The sequence below is a fragment of the Pimephales promelas genome, chromosome 22 (assembly GCF_988280905.1).
Source record: "Pimephales promelas chromosome 22, fPimPro1.hap1.1, whole genome shotgun sequence".
Lineage (NCBI taxonomy): Eukaryota > Metazoa > Chordata > Actinopteri > Cypriniformes > Leuciscidae > Pimephales > Pimephales promelas.
The window spans coordinates 15,357,626-15,375,123 of record NC_142790.1 but is presented as its reverse complement, the minus strand read 5'-3'; the positions used below and the strand labels follow the sequence as shown (position 1 = coordinate 15,375,123).

Here is a 17,498-nt window from a genome sequence, read left to right as displayed (position 1 = left end):
ATAGTTTAAGTGGAGCAAATTGTAACACTACAAATGCGAAAGTTTTATTTTTCATTATTCTATTTATTTTGTACTTTTATAACACAAGATGCTTTTCAGTGTTGTAACTGATTGTGTCTGAAATACCTTTTGTTTTTTATCAGCCCTGCAAAAAATATGACCTATGCAAGAATGCATTCTGTTGCACTAAAGGAGGCTGTACTGTACAAAACTACCTCAGTGGAGAGACTAAATGCTATTTGGAGCAAACTGTAATTTGCACTACTGTCTATACAAATGAAATGAAAAGAAACCCAGCTTTGAGCATCTGTTGCTTCTTCTAGTAACACTTTAGTGTATGGTCCAATTCTCACGATTAACTAGTTGCTTATTTGCATTGCTGTTTATTAGTATGTATAAAGCACATATTAATGGCTTGACCATATTCTACATCCCTAAATCCTAAACTCAAGAACTACCTTGCTAACTATTAATAAGCAGTAATTAGGGGATTGAGATAAAGTCATAGTAACAGAGAGAATTGGGCCTTAATCTAAAGTGTGAACCTTTTTAGAACAAACAATTAAATGTCAGGCAGACATTGCAGTTATATTACCTGGTCATGGCTAGCTGGAATGGAGCTCCCAATGCCGTGGAAAGTCATCTGCACAGGTGAGAGGGTCAGGTAGGTCATGAACTCTTTGTCAGTTTGACGATCTGAGTATTGCACCTGCATGACACAAGAGAAGGCAAAGGGATTATTAAATATTACATGATGCAATTTACACATGTAATGCACCGCGGTCCTGACCTTGGAAAACTTATTGTGGGAAAAGTATGAACTGGATCCTCGGTCTTGGCTTTTGGTTTGTGCTCAGTTTTACTCAATAACCGCAGTGGTTTTAGATTTTAATCTTCATCCTTGTGAATGGTTCACAATCTAGCTTTCTCAAGTGCGCTGATGGCAAGCGATATAGTGATTTAGAGCCGAGCTCTGGCCCCGTTTGGGGTTTCTGAGAACACCTCTGCATGTCAAACTCCACTCAGCAACACCCAAAGGATTTGTGTGTGTGTGTGTGTGTGTGTGTGTGTGTGTGTGCGTGTGTGTGTGTGTGTGTGTGAGGATTTTTTGGACACTATACTGGGCCACTTTGATCATGTTGTGCCTGACCTATATACATATCCAGTCCATTCTAAAGACTTTTTACATGCAAAACACAGTGAACTAAAAAAGAAATAGCTTTTTCAAGGTATTACTTGAATTTGGTAGATGTCTCAATGCCTAAATTTTGTTTTTGGGTGAACTTTTGCTTAAAAAGCAATCTTATATGGTCTTATTGTACAGGTTTTTGAAAAGTTTCAGTCGCTCTATGGGAAAACTGCATATGGCAGTCTGGGTGACTGGATATAATATGGGATTGACTGCTCCTGGAGAGCTCCTTAGCACAAGAAACATCTTGGACTAATGCTCATACCTTTAAAGACAAGAAAAAAATACCAGAAAGATGCTCCTCTGTCCTATCCTGCCCTGTTTAGAGTGATCTACTTTTAGATTATACACATACAAATCTCCTCTGATGCATAGTTACAGACAAAAACAAACACAGTTGACAGTTGCAATGCCCAAATGATGATCAGGCTAGTTGGTTTTTAACGGAGAGCAGAGATACAAGTAGGGGAGAGTAGCTGTCATGTAGCCATATATTTAAACAGCACCCACTACATACAACTGAATACAAGGTCAATGCATAAAACTGAGAATCCTCAGGAGAAGAAAAACAGATCAATGACTGCAATTGCAGACTGAAGGAATCTCTCACTCCATGAACATGTGTTTATGTTTAGTCCTCGAGTGGTTTGATGGGCCAGATCCACGGGGCATTCCGCTGTGAAGTGTGTTTTAAAGACAATGTTAACAACACGGTTTGCAAAAAGCACAATGTGTGATTGGCGTTCACAGCTCCAGGAAACAGGAACTCCTGACATATACAAACATCTCGTGTCTGCTGAAGAGAAGAAACGATTGGCCACAGTGAGTTGGTTAATATTTCTGTTGTATCGTTCTCGTCATCTTATTAAGGCTGTCGTTTTAAAACAGCAATTTATTATTATAGTTGGGGGCCTTAAGCACATAAATAGGTAATTTCGCGCAAATTCATCTAAAAGCGCCAAATTTGGCACAGATGTAGCTCAGGTCATACTGAAATGATTTAGCTAGGGCGCCGGAGCCAGCGACCCTCGGGGCCAAGATGGCGGCCAAATCCAATATGGCCGCTGCCCGAAAAGGTTTCCGGCTATAACTTTTGAACCACATGAGTTACAAATACAAACTTAAAATGTTTTTCACCTTAATTGATCATGGGAAACACATAGAAATGTTTATATTTATGACCCAGTATATCTGGACCCCTTGATCCTCCAATTCCAATATGGCCGCTGTCCAAAAAAGCAGTTTGGGCTGTAGAATGGGGCCTTACATCCCATTGTTCGCGTAAATTCATATACAAGCACCAAATTTGGCACAGATGTAGCTCAGGTCATACTGAAATGATTTAGCCAGGGCGCCCAAGCCAATGGTCCCTGAGACCAAGATGGCAGCCAAATCCAATATGGCCGCCGTCTGAAAGGGATTCGACTATGGCTTTTGAGCCAGATGAGATATAAATACAAACTTGATGTCTATTTTACCTTTTCTGGCTATGGGAAACCCATATAAACCCATATAAATACTTACATTTATGATTGAGTATATCAGGACCCCCCAAATTTCCTAAATACAATATGGCCGCTGTCCGAAAAAGGGTTTTGGCTACAAATTTTGAACCAAATGCGCTACAAATGAGAATGTGGTGTCTATTTTATGTTTATTGATCACAGGAAGTCCACTGGCATATTTATATTTATGCTTGTGTAAGTCTGGAACCTGTATTCTTTTCAAGACTGTGGTTGAAAATCCTTTTTTTATCACAAATTTGAAGGTTATTTTCAATGTTGATTAATTTCCTTATAAAAGCCAAATGCTTTTCAGTGTACCACAGGTGAATAAATTTCAAATTGTAATTATATAAGAAAGAATAATACACATTATTATTGCAAGGAAAAAAATATATTGTCAGATTGTTAAAAGAATAATATAATCAATTTGTCCAAAACTCTTAAAGGTTTACTTAGCATAACAAAAAAACAGCAATAACAAGAAAAAACAACAGTGAATTCTCATGGTCTCTCACATGAATTATCATTATAATCACCGGATCTCTCATCGTCTCCACCATCATTGTTTGTACAACACCCTCACATGCACATATAGAAGTGCAACAAACTCCGGCTTTACAGCACTCGCAGTAACCTCTACATGCTGTCTTGAGGTTACAGTGGAGGAGATATGGTGCAGGCTTTGACTCCAAGATTAGTCCAGTAAGGTTCCCAAGTCTTGCTTGTAGAGTCCAGATACCATCCCCATGCATTGAAATCTGGGATATCTTGCTGGACAGCGGTTGCCTGATTCCTGTAGAAGCTGGCCTGCAGCAGTGCTCTTTTGATGTGCTGAATAAGTGCAGCTTGGGTGGGAGGCAGGTTCTCGTACCAGGTACGAGAGAAAATGGCAGGTACCATTCGAGAAAAAGTGATGTCTAGCTTCATCTACACGGCTGGAACCACAGCTCTTGCTGTACATTATGATGACCATACGCTCCAGTCTTTGGACATCATTGTTGATCTCTTCAGGCTCTAAGGTAAGGGTAACCAGGGATTCTGTGAGATCTGGTGTTGCCTCCCAAGCTGCCCATGCACTCTTTTTCCCATGGCCCAGGCTGAGGTTGTGTCACAGCCTGTTGAAGCGTGGAAGAGTGGTTAGGCCAGTAACTTCTGGGGACCAAGATCCTTGCTGATTTCATGAGCAGGAATGTCCCTATAGTTGTTTACACTTGCAAAGCCGATCCAGAGCTCTGTGATGCCGAGTGTGTGGAAGAAGCGGATGGGAAGGATGACAACATCGCTGTCGACAGTCCGGACAAATGCCTTTTTATGGCCATTGGGCATGGGCAGCTTGGGAGGAAACACCAGATCTCACAGAATCCCTGGTTACCCTTACCTTAGAGCCTGAAGAGATCAACAATGACGTCCATGTCCAAAGACTGGAGAGTATGGTCATCATCATGTACAGCAAGAGCTGTGGTTCCAGCCGTGTAGATGAAGCTAGACATCACTTTTTCTCGAATGGTACCAAGTCTCTCGAGAACCTGCCTCCCACCCAAGCTGCACTGATTCAGCACATCAAAAGAGCACTGCTACAAGCAAGCTTCCAGCCCATTCTCATCCCAAGGCGTCATCTAACTGACGCCTTGGGAAGCATTTTGACCATGCTTCAATATCTGACGCTTTAGGCACCCTTTAGTGTCAGTTAGATGACGCCCTAGGATCTCGTCTAACCCTTACCCTACCCCAGACCTAAACCTAACCGCGTCATTTACCTCACGCTTTACCTTTAGCATCAGTTACATAACGCCCTAGGATCGCGTCATGTAACTGACGCTAAAGGGTGCCTAAAGCGTCAGATATTGAAGCATGGTCAGTTAGATGATGCCTTGGGATGAGAATTGGCTAGAAGCTGGCTTGCAGCAGTGCCGCTGTCCAGCAAGATATCCAAGATTTCAATGCATGGGGATGGTATCTGGACTCTACGAGCAAGACTTGGGAACCTTACTGGACTAATCTTGGAGTCAAAGCCTGCACCATATCTCCTCCACTGTGACTGCAAGACAGCATGTAGAGGGCACTGCGAGTGCTGTAAAGCCGGAGTTCGTTGCACTTCTATATGTGCATGTGAGGGTGTTGTGCAAACAATGATGGTGGAGACGATGAGAGATCCGGTGATTATAATGATAATTATAATGATAATAAATTATAATAATTGAACATGTGTGAGACCATGAGAATTCACTGTTGTTTTTTCATGTTATTGCTATTTTTTTGTTACGCTAAGCAAACCATTAAGAGTTTAAGAGAAATTTACTATATTATTCTTTTAACAATTTGACAATATAAATATTTACTTGCAATAATAATGTTTATTATTCTTTCTTAAATGATTACACTTTGAAATGTATTCACCTGTAGTACACTGAAAAGCATTTCACTTTTATAAGGAAATTAATCAACATTGAGAATAACCTTCAAAGTTGTGATAAAAAAAGGATTTTCAACCACAGTCTTGAAAAGAATACAGGTTCCAGACTTACACAAGCATAAATATAAATATGCCAGTGGACTTCCTGTGATCAATAAACATAAAATAGACACCACATCCTCATTTGTAGCACATTTGGTTCAAAATTTGTTGCCAAAACCCTTTTTCGGACAGCAGCCATATTGGGGAGTCCTGATATACCCAAACATATATGTAAGTATTCCTATGGGTTTCCCATATCCATAAAAGGTAAAATAGACATCAAGTTTGTATTTATATCTCATCTGGCTCAAAAGCTATAGTCGAATCCATTTTAGGTGGTGGCCATATTGGATTTAGGGAATTTGGGGGGTCCTGAAAGCGATTTTTTTTTTTGAAAAAAAATATTGTGTCCTGATATACCCAATCATAAATGTAAGTATTCATATGGGTTTCCCATAGCCAGAAAAGGTAAAATAGACATCAAGTTTGTATTTATATCTCATCTGGCTCAAAAGCTATAGTCGAATCCCTTTCAGACGGCGGCCATATTGGATTTGGCCGCCATCTTGGTCTCAGGGACCATTGGCTTGGGCGCCCTGGCTAAATCATTTCAGTATGACCTGAGCTACATCTGTGCCAAATTTGGTGCTTGTAGATGAATTTACGCGAACAATGGGATGTAAGGCCCCATTCTACAGCCCAAACTGCTTTTTTGGACAGCGGCCATATTGGAATTGGAGGATCAAGGGGTCCAGATATACTGGGTCATAAATATAAACATTTCTATGTGTTTCCCATGATCAATTAAGGTGAAAAACATTTTAAGTTTGTATTTGTAACTCATGTGGTTCAAAAGTTATAGCCGGAACCCTTTTCGGGCAGCGGCCATATTGGATTTGGCCGCCATCTTGGCCCCGAGGGTCGCTGGCTCCGGCGCCCTAGCTAAATCATTTCAGTATGACCTGAGCTACATCTGTGCCAAATTTGGCGCTTTTAGATGAATTTGCGCGAAAATGTGCTTAAGGCCCCCAACTATTAAGATTCTCAGAAAATAATGTTAAATGCACAATATTGTAATTTAGTTGATTAATTAATGATCACATAATTAGTATCTGATTTGATTAAATTGTTTAACTAATAAACAACACTATTTTATAAATATAAAAATATAGGTAACACTTTACGGTAAGGGTACATGAATTATCATGAATTCATGTATAAGTTAATGCATGAATTATGCATTCATTCATGCATTAATATCTCATGAATCATCAGAAACTAACACAAGTTCAATGTTTTTCATTCATGACTTCATGAATGAACAACACCTTAATTAAAACATTAACTAAGATGAGCACATCATCATGAATTATGATTTATTACGCATGATCATGATGTTTTCTTTGTTCACAGTTATGCCACCTTTCAATAGCACATTGTTCATCAGTGTTTCAAAGGACCTAGTCACAGCTTTAGTTAAGGGGCCACACACATGATGAAGTCATTGATAGATAATGCTTAGTTAATGATGACTTCTGTATTTGATTTCAGAATGTGTGTGTTATGAGCTGTGATTGGTCTATTTATGGTGTCTGTCCAATAGTCATCATTAACTAAGCATTAATCTATTAATGACTTCATCATGTGTGTGGCCCCTTAACTAAAGTGGTGACTAGGTCACTGACCTAGACAAAGAACAAAGAAAATATCATGATCATGCGTAATAAATCATAATTCATGATGATGTGCTCATCTTAGTTAATGTTTTAATTAAGGTGTTGTTCATTCATGAAGTCATGAATGAAAAACATTGAACTTGTGTTAGTTCCTGATGATTCATGAGAAATAATTTATACATGAATTCATGATAATTCATATACCCTTACCGTAAAGTGTTACCAAAATATAATCCTAATTATTACCATATCAATATAATGCAATAAACAGTGGGGACAAAAAGTATTTAGTCAGTTCTCCTACTTAGAATAATGAGAGAGATTGTAATTTTCATCATAGGTCCACAGTTGATTCAGGCAATCTAATATAGATATTTCGGTCCCACTTTATATTAAGTGGCTTTAAGTACTATGTACTTACATCGAAAAATAAGTACAATGTACTTATTTTGTTCAGGTTGTATTGTAAAACACTTTTGCTGCTATTGAGGTGTGAAAGGGGTATGGTTAGGGTCAGGTGTGGTTGTATGGGTCGGTTAAAGGGTGGGTTAAGGTGTAAGGGAAGGGTCAACTGTGTAATTACAAACGTAATTACATTTATTAATTACAGCTGTAATTATATGCAGGTATTTTCAAAATATAAGTACAATGTAAAAGCATGTATGTACACAATAAGTCCATTGTATCGAATTATTAACTTCAATGTAAGTACATAGTACTTAAAGCCACTTAATATAAAGTGGGACCGATATTTCTTTATATAATTTATATCACCATTATGGAGCACAAAACAACACCTGGACCAAATGAAATCCATTTCAACTTAATCTAATATGTTTAAGCTATAGAGCAAACATACACTGACCGCGTATCCGTTCGTGGTGCTGGGTTTGATTTAAAACTTTTCCAAATGCACTTAATTTTGGTGGAGTGTCGTCACTTTGAGCAAATAACTGCGGGCCACCATCAAGCTCAAGACACCAAAGATCAGTGCCAGCTTCCTGTCAGCCCCAAGATTCATCTCCCTGACAAACTTTGTTTTCAAAGATCGCTCCTCGCTCAAATACGCCACAGTCATACAGCTGGGCCCCATCAGAACGAAGCAAAAATAAGACCATAAGGGATTAGCACGTCTAGCATGTGTTTGCTAATGAAAATCCCAGCATAAGCACCAGCTCCAGGAACAGGGAAAGGGCAAGAGGGACAGAAACAAACCGTCCCGCACTTTGATGCATGGACAGGAGATGCGTTTGATGTCGACTGTGTATAAGACGGAGATGTGCAGTGGAATAGGAGCCAAGCCAAGCGTAGGACGCTGCCAGTGCTATTTGAAGTGCTTTTCACACACACACACAACAGAGCAGTGTATGGGGGGTAAGAAAAACAAAAAAGACGAAACCGCGTCACAAGGCAGATCTTTCGGCGCAGATGTCCAAAACATACATCATCCCACAGTTTTTATTTTCATTAAAGTGGGATTTGCTACATAGCGAGGAAGAGAAAATTAAAACAAAATGGAGCAACATCTTGCCTTTGACTTAAGCGCATGGACCAGTGATCTTTATCAGGATGATATTGCTGGTGGATTTAACACATGAGTACGTCTGATAACATCATATTGCAGTTAGACATGCTCTAAACCAGCAGTTGAAGTCATAACAAGACTCTGTTTATGATACGTCTAGCTTGAAAACTGGGGTGAACATTTCTTTATGGAAAAGGAGGGAAAAGTCAAAAAAAATATATTTTTACAGCATTTATTAATTTGGGATAATGTTAATTAATGTATATAAAATGACCATTAATAAAGACAACAAAGTAACATTAGATATGAACAAATTAAAAAACTAAAAAATGTTCCAATGACTAAAGTTATCTCATTTAATTTGTCTGAAAATAACTACCAAAAAATGTATATATGTGTTGAAGTAAAAGACTGATAGTATTTTCTTGAGAAAAGTAGTCCAATAATCTTTGTTTCATTTTATTATAATAATTTTTTTACAGTGCATATCATCTGAAGTGGGTTAGATAAAGCTTAACTTTTCCTTACCAAATATGGCTCCTTTTCCCACTAAAGCAAACACTACACATCAACAAATTTGATACATGGCGGATTTTACAGTTATAACATAAATATATCTTTAATCGCCTCATAATTCATCCAAAAAACAATTATTCACCTATTATTGGATCAAAAAGGAGGCATACCAGTGCCAAAAACATCTTGTGAATCATATACTTTGCCATAAATGGAGCGAGTCACCTTCAAAAGCCCACATCAATCCACTTCTATAATTGAAATTATGAAGCTACTGCTGAGTTATACAACTCCAGATGTTCTCGGATCAAATTCAATCACTTTCATATCATCAGTCAGTGCTTTGCCATTAAGGGCAGGACGGTGGGTTACAGGTTATAAAGATTCTGCAGGTGGTCACAACGGAAATTAAAGCCTGATTAAAACTTATGAATGGTCGATCATTACATTGACTTGAAGGCCGGTTTTCATGTTTGGGCTGAGCTTTGTAATTAATGAAAAAGGGATTCACTGATAATACAATTGTCTGATAACTTCATGTTATGGCAGATGCCAATAAAAAAATTACTGTACTATTTTGTTTAAATAAATTAAAAATAGAAATGTACAAATGTGGAAATTAGCCTGCACAATTAAATATTCAATATCTGACAATATATATTGAATTGGCTGGTATAAATGATATATCTTTTTTTTATTTATCATTATTATATTAATATTCAGCTCAAGTCACTAGAGCTTTATCATAATCCCCATGCAGACTTTCAGTTGGAAGCAATGTCCCGCACCGATAAAAAAGATCAAACGGATGCATCACAGACGCTTCCATCAGCTGAATATGAAGTGATTTTTGAAGTGATTAGTGGCATGACTACACGGCAGTTGGCATATAGATGCTGAACGCTGACGCCCGCGATCAAAGCCGCCAGCACCTCACAGAGATGCATGTGTGCCCAAAGCTGGCAGGATGAGAAATATAAGCACGGGTTCTTCTATCAGCTCGTCTCCATTCATCTCAAAACGAAGCCGAGATTCACTAGAAGGTCAGAAAACATCAATGGGCGCTATTTGAAAAAATAACTGAAGATCCTTTGCTCTGAATCTAGGTATGCTGGTATTTCTAGCCAAGGTTAGAAACTTTGTGAGAAAAGAGAAAGAGAAACAGACGGGTAGTGAGCAGAGGGACTCTTGAGGGTGGGAGGGAACCGAAAGCGCGAGATTAAAAAAGGGTGAGGGAAAGCTGAAATGAGCAGGAGGGAAAAAAAAGAGCGATAAGGTAACTTTAAGGAAACTTTAATTTTTGTTTCAAAGAAAGTACAAAAAAGTTTTCTTTTTGCTTGGTTCGAACAAATGATCTGTGAAAAGAGATGCTTATCTTCTAGAGAAGTTTTATCAACTACGTTACACGATAAGAGATATTTTCTATTCATTATACACATCTGCAAACTTTTGTTTAAAAAATGGAGAATTAAAACGAAAACAAACTCCGCCCACACCAGCATTTTATCCGCGTATTAGAATTGATCTCCGTCCACATTAAAACGACTGAAAACACGGATCACGTGACCATTCACCAACATTGGGCGTGCGCATGCTGGTGTTAACAGTGGTTGGCGAATCAGGGAAGGACATGTCATGACTGATAAAACCCAATCATGGAGCGAACGTGAGCCTCTGCGTCAGCGTTTCTAAAGTCCTCCGTTTTGTCCCATCTTCACTAAAACGCCCTCCGGAGATTCAAAACGCAAAACGGAGCTGCGGCGTTTCTAAACTTCTCCGTTTTAGGTCTTCGATTTTACCGTTTTAGTCTGGACGGGAGGTGCAAACGTACTGTAGCAAAAGGTCTCCGTTTTTAAATGAAAACGCAGTAGTGTGGACGGGGCCTCAGTGAGAATGCTCGCGCAAAGGGGAACATGACCGCTCTATCGCGGGCTGTTGTTTTATTATAATGCGTTTCCTTCAACTTTGATTTGTAGCGTTTTACAGAGTGTTTTCTTTAACCTGTTAACAACCGTTCTTTCGACATGTATGTGAAGAGTGTGCTTTACTAAAAGAAAGCAACTATAAAAGGACTCGTGGAACTACCAGTTCGTTTGCACTGTCTTTCCTATTCTTCATCTGGGCAGACTTCAAACTCTGACAGACGTAACACAAAGATTGTTTTAAAATGGGGTTGGATAAATATGTTTTGCTTTTAAAACTGTGTTTTAATGCGAGTATAGGCCTAACAGTTACAAAAATATAAGTTAACACTTTGCAGACTGAATGTTGTCCTCTATGAACAAAATGAAGGAGTATATTTTTATGTCTCCACTGTTCGATCGCACTCGCGTGTCTCTTCTAACACACACACAGTTCGATCGCGCCCTTGAGAAGAGAACGAAGTGCACTACTGGGGCACACTGTCTTTAAATCTCTCATCTGAGACTTTTTTTTCACACACAAGACATTTTTAGCTTTAATAAGGATTAATCTCTATTTAATTTATAATTTATGCAGTGAAGACTGTGAAACGTTTGATAACTTAATAATTCAATTTCTGTATATATCCTACCTGTTAGACCAATCTGAAAATCTTAAAGCACTGTTTACACAACGAAAACAATAACTTTTTGTGCAGTTTGACAGGGCAAGTAAAAATATGAACCAGTTTGACTGAGCCAATAGAAAAAAAAATAGCCAAAAAATATATTGAAGGTCACAAGTAAATGTGACATTTATTATACTGGGTTTGTGTAAAGATTGTTTTAAGTTCACTTAAAGGACAAGTTTGGTATTTTACAATTAAAGTCCTGTTTTAAGATCGTTTCTGATGAACTAGAATTGTTAAGATCCCCCACCTTCACAATGGTAGCATAGGTGCACAGGAACAATCCTTCATAAAACGCATAAAACTTTAGTTTACAAGGACGTGCAACTCACCGAGAGTTCACTGATTTGCGAACACAAAAATCGCTGCAAAAGATGCTTTCCAACTGGTTTTATCATAGCTTTTGTACAACTCCATTGACTTGTATTGTATGTTCTGTGATGTACAGAATTACTCCGCCGCCAGAAACGGAAATGGGGTTGTTTGTATTCTTTCTGTAGTCTTATGCAGTTGCAGTATCGTAGGCTACACTATACAAGTGGTTTGCTTGCAATTGGCAAAGGTGCATTATCGCCACCAACTGGGCTGGAGTGTCTACAGCCACGTTTCCACCGCAATTACCAGGAACTATTTGTCCCAGGAACTTTTTTCATAGGAAATTTTTTGCCCCAGACCGCTTGCTTACGGCGTTTACACCCTGCGGACTAAAGGAGACTTCCCAGGGTGGGAAGATTATGTAGTGACGTTGAACTGCATGCGACTGCTCCTCCCAGTCTGTGCGTTTGTTTTGAGTGCGTTTTGACTTTTGTATGGAGGAGATTCAAGCTGTGCTGCTTTTGTGTGCAATTGGTTTACTAAGCAGCATGTTCAGCGCACAAGTCCCACCCCGGACTCTGAAAAAGTACTACCTCGCCAGCAAGGGGGGTTATTTTTACCCAGAACTTCATTTAGACCCTGGTTCCTGGTCCACCGAGTACCACCCCAAAGTTCCTAGTTCCTGGGGAAAGTTCCTGCGGTGGAAACGCGGCTTATTATTCAAGCTGTCAGCGGAAGAATGTACGGTTGTGAGGTGTTCGGGAAAATAGGTCTACAGTTTTAGAACGAATGGTAAAACACCTGTTGGAAAGCCTTTTTTGCAGCGATTTTTTGTGAGTATATCAGTGAACACCCCAGACCAAGTTTCACGTCTTTGTAAACTAAAGTTTTATGCGTTTTATGAAGGATTGTTCCTGTGCACCTATGCTAGCATTGTGAAGGTGGGGGGGTGCAACCACAGAAACTGAAAATTCTCGGTTTCCTAACCATTCTATTTCATCAAAAACAATCTTAAAACAGGGCTTTAATTGTAAAAATACCGAACTTAACCTTTAAATTATGAATAACAGAAAAATGTGTGTGTTTTTTAATGGATTGACAGTGCTAAAAATAACAAATTAACATGTAATTCAACTGCATTCTTAAAAAGTGTGATCCCACTGGTTTAATTAGGTTTAAAAAAATGTAAATAAATGTAAAATACTAAACTAGAATGTGAAACATGGCCTAAATTAAGTTCTCTCTCATTAACAGTGTTGTAGTACTCGAGACTCGGACTGGTCTCGGACTCGGTCTCGAGACCATATTTTAATGGTCTTGGTCTTGTCATGGACTCGTGTCCATTTGGACTCGGAATTGACTCGTATTTGAACATTTTTTTTTTTTAGGACTCGGACTTATTCCCGAGTCCACTCGAGTTCAATTCAAAATATTTTTCATGATTATTAATGTATGTTAATAAAATATTTTTTTAAATTGATTGACACCCCCAGTGATTGGTGATTTTCTAGTGCGCAACTGCGCATGACAAATTGTAATAAAATTACTTTTAACACCACCTACTATGTGGCCTTTTTACCCTAAACTGATCATATTTTTTAAACTCTAAGTAAATTCATAAAAAAAAAGGATTTCTCTAAGTAAATAAAAGTAAATTAGGTAATCAACCCTCACTGGTCTCAGTCTCGACTCGGACTCGACTCGGACTCGACTCTCTATGGACTCGGTCTTGACTCGGACTCGACTCTCTCTGGTCTCGGTGTCGACTCGGACTCGAGTGAGGTGGTCTCGACTACAACACTGCTCATTAAGTTTGGGAACAAATGTTGGTTGGAAGATACTAAAAAACGTATTAAATATATTACACTTTTGGTAATGAAGAGCACAGCAGTATTTGTAAAAAATTGAGGGGAAAATATAAAAGAGATTATTTACTACAAAAAGGTCATAACATCTGAAGATGCTTTTGATGCTGGGTTAATTTTGTGTTCATTTATCAAACATCTCTAATAGGTCTCACAATAAAAAGACGCAAGACACCAAAATATACCGTATTGATGGAAGTGCCAAACTATACTGTAGAGTGTAGGACTGTGGAACAGTGTGTTTCACGCAGCCTCATATGGCGTGATAAGATGAATGGGGTTCATAAAATGGAGGTTCATAAAAGGCGTTGGGACTCATCCCTAACATGAGCTCTACCTACTGCTCTCCGCTCTCCCAGACTGCTTTGCAGCTCACAGGCTCAGCACAAAAGGCCCTTTATGATGTGCACCTGACATGCGGCGAAGAGCAGCGTTCCCACAGAGATTGGCTTCACTGCTCCACCTCTCCGAATCCCCAGTCTGGGGAATGAGCGTTAACTGGCAGGGCTCCGGTTGCTCGACCAAAGGGAGATTTGGGAAAAGATCCATCTCTAGGTCTGTCTAAAGCTGGTGCTACTTGCACCAAAAAAGTCACCCAGTTGACCAAAAGAGGCTCAAGAGTTTAACCAGACCACTGAAGGTTACTAAATAATCTGAAGCATGTCAGATTAGTCAAGGGGAGTTGATGCACAAAAAATATGTTTTGTGTTTTAATGCAGCTTTTGCTGTGCACTCTATAAAAGCAAAGCCTCACTTCACCCAAAAAGTTGTCAAACGTATCCTATGCTTTTCTTTCTTATTTGGAACACAAAAGGAGAAATTCTGGCTGGTCGCTCTTTTCCATGCTACTACAATGAAAGGTGACTGATGTTTGAAGCTTCAAATGAATGTGAACAAATCATTCTTTCGAGATGGATGTTTTCAATTAATTGATCCAGTTCACAAAAGTGGAAAGAATGATTTATTCTCAAAATGGACTAATCTGGATCTCAATGATCCAGAAATCAGAATGGGTAATGGGGTTGTAACGGTTGACTAAATTAAGTTCGAATGAATGCATTGTTCTTTTGAGGATCTTTCCAATGAATCAATTGATCCAGTTCACAAAACTGCTAGTTCGGTTCCTCATCCATGCCATGACTGGCAGTTTTTATGCAACAATTGGAAGTATGGGCACAAATATTTTTACTGGATTAAATGTAATAAGCCCTTTACATGTTGGTGATTCTTGACCAGAATAAACTGGATCAGACTTTATGGCAATAGATATTTGGTAAGATCCCAATGTGAAGGTTAGCTAGAGCGTGGGCTAGGGATGTGATGGTGAGAATATTTTCTCACCGGTTAAACGACCTGTGACAAACACAGGACGTTTAATTGTCGCTAATTTAAAGCTACACTGTGGGATTTTTTACCCCCATCTAGCGGTGAAAAGGTATATGACCATCCAGTGAATATTAGTTTCTGTTCCTTTCAATTTCGATTTCATTTTAACTCCTACGGTGGCCAATGTAGTCCAAGATTAACATGGCTTCCAGTTTGACCTCGTCCATGAGTGTTAACTAAAACGTAAATGTGAAAGGCGAAGCTTGAATTAACGGGTATGTCCCTCTTTGGCTAATGTACTTTGAAGATGGAGGGGCAACATGGCGACCGACATTAGAACGCCTTACCCGTATGTGTTTATAATGGCATATTATACACTCACAAGAATACTTTATTTCTTGAACGAAGGAAATATACATTAATGAGCACATATATTTTTGAAAGAACTAAGTGTTTTTAGCTAAGAATAAACTAAAAGAGTTACACAGTGTAGCTTTAAAGGCAAACGTAAAATGCACGCGTTTGCATAGAACTGTTTTGTTATTGTGCCCTGAATATGCGCTAGTTTGAAAACGAAACAATTTTTTTTTTACATCACTTTCACTTTTAAATTAGCGTCAATCCATCCTTCGCTTGGAGTTTGATTGACAGAGATGTGTGTCACCATTTTTGTCAAACCAGTCAGGAGAGATAGTAGATTAACGTCAGTGGAACTTGGCTTTATCAGGCAATCTGTCACGACACATTAAAGAGCCACAAAACGGTAGGCCTATTTAATGTTTAATTTTCTTTGACTGACCAAATTTGAAAGTTGAGACTTTGTTTCATATTAAATATAACCTGCTCGATCCTTTCTGTCAACGCGTTCTCAGTGTCCTCTATTTTTCACTGCTTGAGAACATGGGTTGAATCCGAAATCGCCCTCTAAACCCTTATTGACTAGGCCTATTCCCTACATTAGTCCAATAACACTGTTCACTTGAAGGAGTGAATGAGAAGGAGTAAATTAAAAAAAGAGTGAGCAAATTTGCGTCCCATTTTCTCACAAATCTCTACGTTCGTTTAAAACTTTATCTAAATCATTTAAGACTGCTCTTATGGACATTTTGGCATAATTTGTGCGTGTTATGGTTTGTTCAGTCTTTTCTGTGGGTTATGTGTGTGCGTATTATAGGCAGGACTTAGCGGATACTGCGTAATTGCGTTAAATAATTTTAAGGCTTTAAACTGTTTTTAAACAGTGCCGCGGTGGGCAAGTCATGAAACCGGTGTTGCGACTGAAGACCGTGTAAAAACCGGTAACACCGACTACCGTAGCAAGCCTAGCGTGGGCACAAACTCAGATGTGAAGCTCATCAACAGAAAAATAACATTTCACTTTCAAAAAAATAACATTTCTGAAAAAGAAAGAGCGAGCACATGTTGTGCATTACTCAACTCTCATCACATGTGGCCTGAGAAAACAGGGAAATGAACAGCAAAAGAGTTTTCTCCGACTCTCTCTGCACCAGCATTGCTTCCAAAAAGCCAATATGCTGATGCCCCTATCTAAGTTTCAACCTCTGGCTAAATTCCATCAATCAAATTGTCTAACAAGAGCGAAAGACCTGAATGAACCAATCTCAACTGAAAGTAAACTTCAAGAACGCCAAAGACAGCCTAGGTCCTTTTTTTTTTACAAGGCACGACCGTATTTGTCAATTAACTTCTCCGTTAAGAGTTTTCGAGATCAGAATCTGGCTTTAGAGGAAACAGACGCACGAACAACCGCACGTCAATGAGTACCACATCTGTGTAGCACAACTGCTTTAGGAAACTGATTGAACGTCGGTTCTCGTTGTGGCTTTTCCAAACTGTTGCAGGTGTTTCTGTTGCTCCGATGCCAACAAAAAGGGCCTCATAGGGGCTTTCACAACAGCTCTGTCAAGACCAAATTGAATCACTGAGCGGACAGACCTGGTCTGATTTAAACATGTCCTTTGGCACTGAGGATAGCATGTCTGCAGCTCTGATTAGAAACAGTTAGCCAATAAGTGCACACTGTTGTGCACCAGAGATATGTTTTCATGGCTGAGCCAACAAACATATAAAAGTCTGGAATCTGCCTTTCAGCGCTAAAGTTGCAGCTCGGCGGTTTTGTTTTGCTTTTGGTACGCTCGGGTTTTCATTGCCAACCCACATCGCTCGGTGTATCGTCTCAACGAAACAAAAATATCCTGCTTTGCTCTATTACATACTCAAACCCTTCCTGATAGAAGACACCAAGGAAAGGGAGGATAAAGCGTTTGGGGTATTGGAGGGGGGAAAGGGTTTGAACATGGAGTGATTCACACAGGCAGGTCGGCTCATCCCTCGCAGCTGGCTCTTTAAATGAAACCTGCTGTTTCCCACCCGTGTTTACGTTTGGCTGCCTCACTCTTCTTCATAAGGTTTCAGACTACAGGAAAGCTCTGAGCAAAAACAAAGGCTTTTTCAAAGGTAACCTCAGCAGGTTAAGATAAAATGTTTTTACTGTCCAATATGAAAAGCACCTGCT

At 39.2% G+C, this 17,498-nt stretch overlaps 1 protein-coding gene across 2 annotated transcripts in view; it reads right to left on the bottom strand.

Annotated features, from left to right (window-relative positions):
* The window catches only part of stau2 (staufen double-stranded RNA binding protein 2), a 174,880-nt gene that overhangs the window by 41,358 nt on the left and 116,024 nt on the right, over window positions 1-17,498 (bottom strand). For both annotated transcript variants that reach the window (XM_089125989.1, XM_089125988.1), the window contains exon 13: window positions 596-709. In XM_089125989.1, the coding sequence (XP_088982115.1) occupies window positions 596-709 (114 nt within the window). The remainder of the gene's footprint in view (window positions 1-595; window positions 710-17,498) is intronic.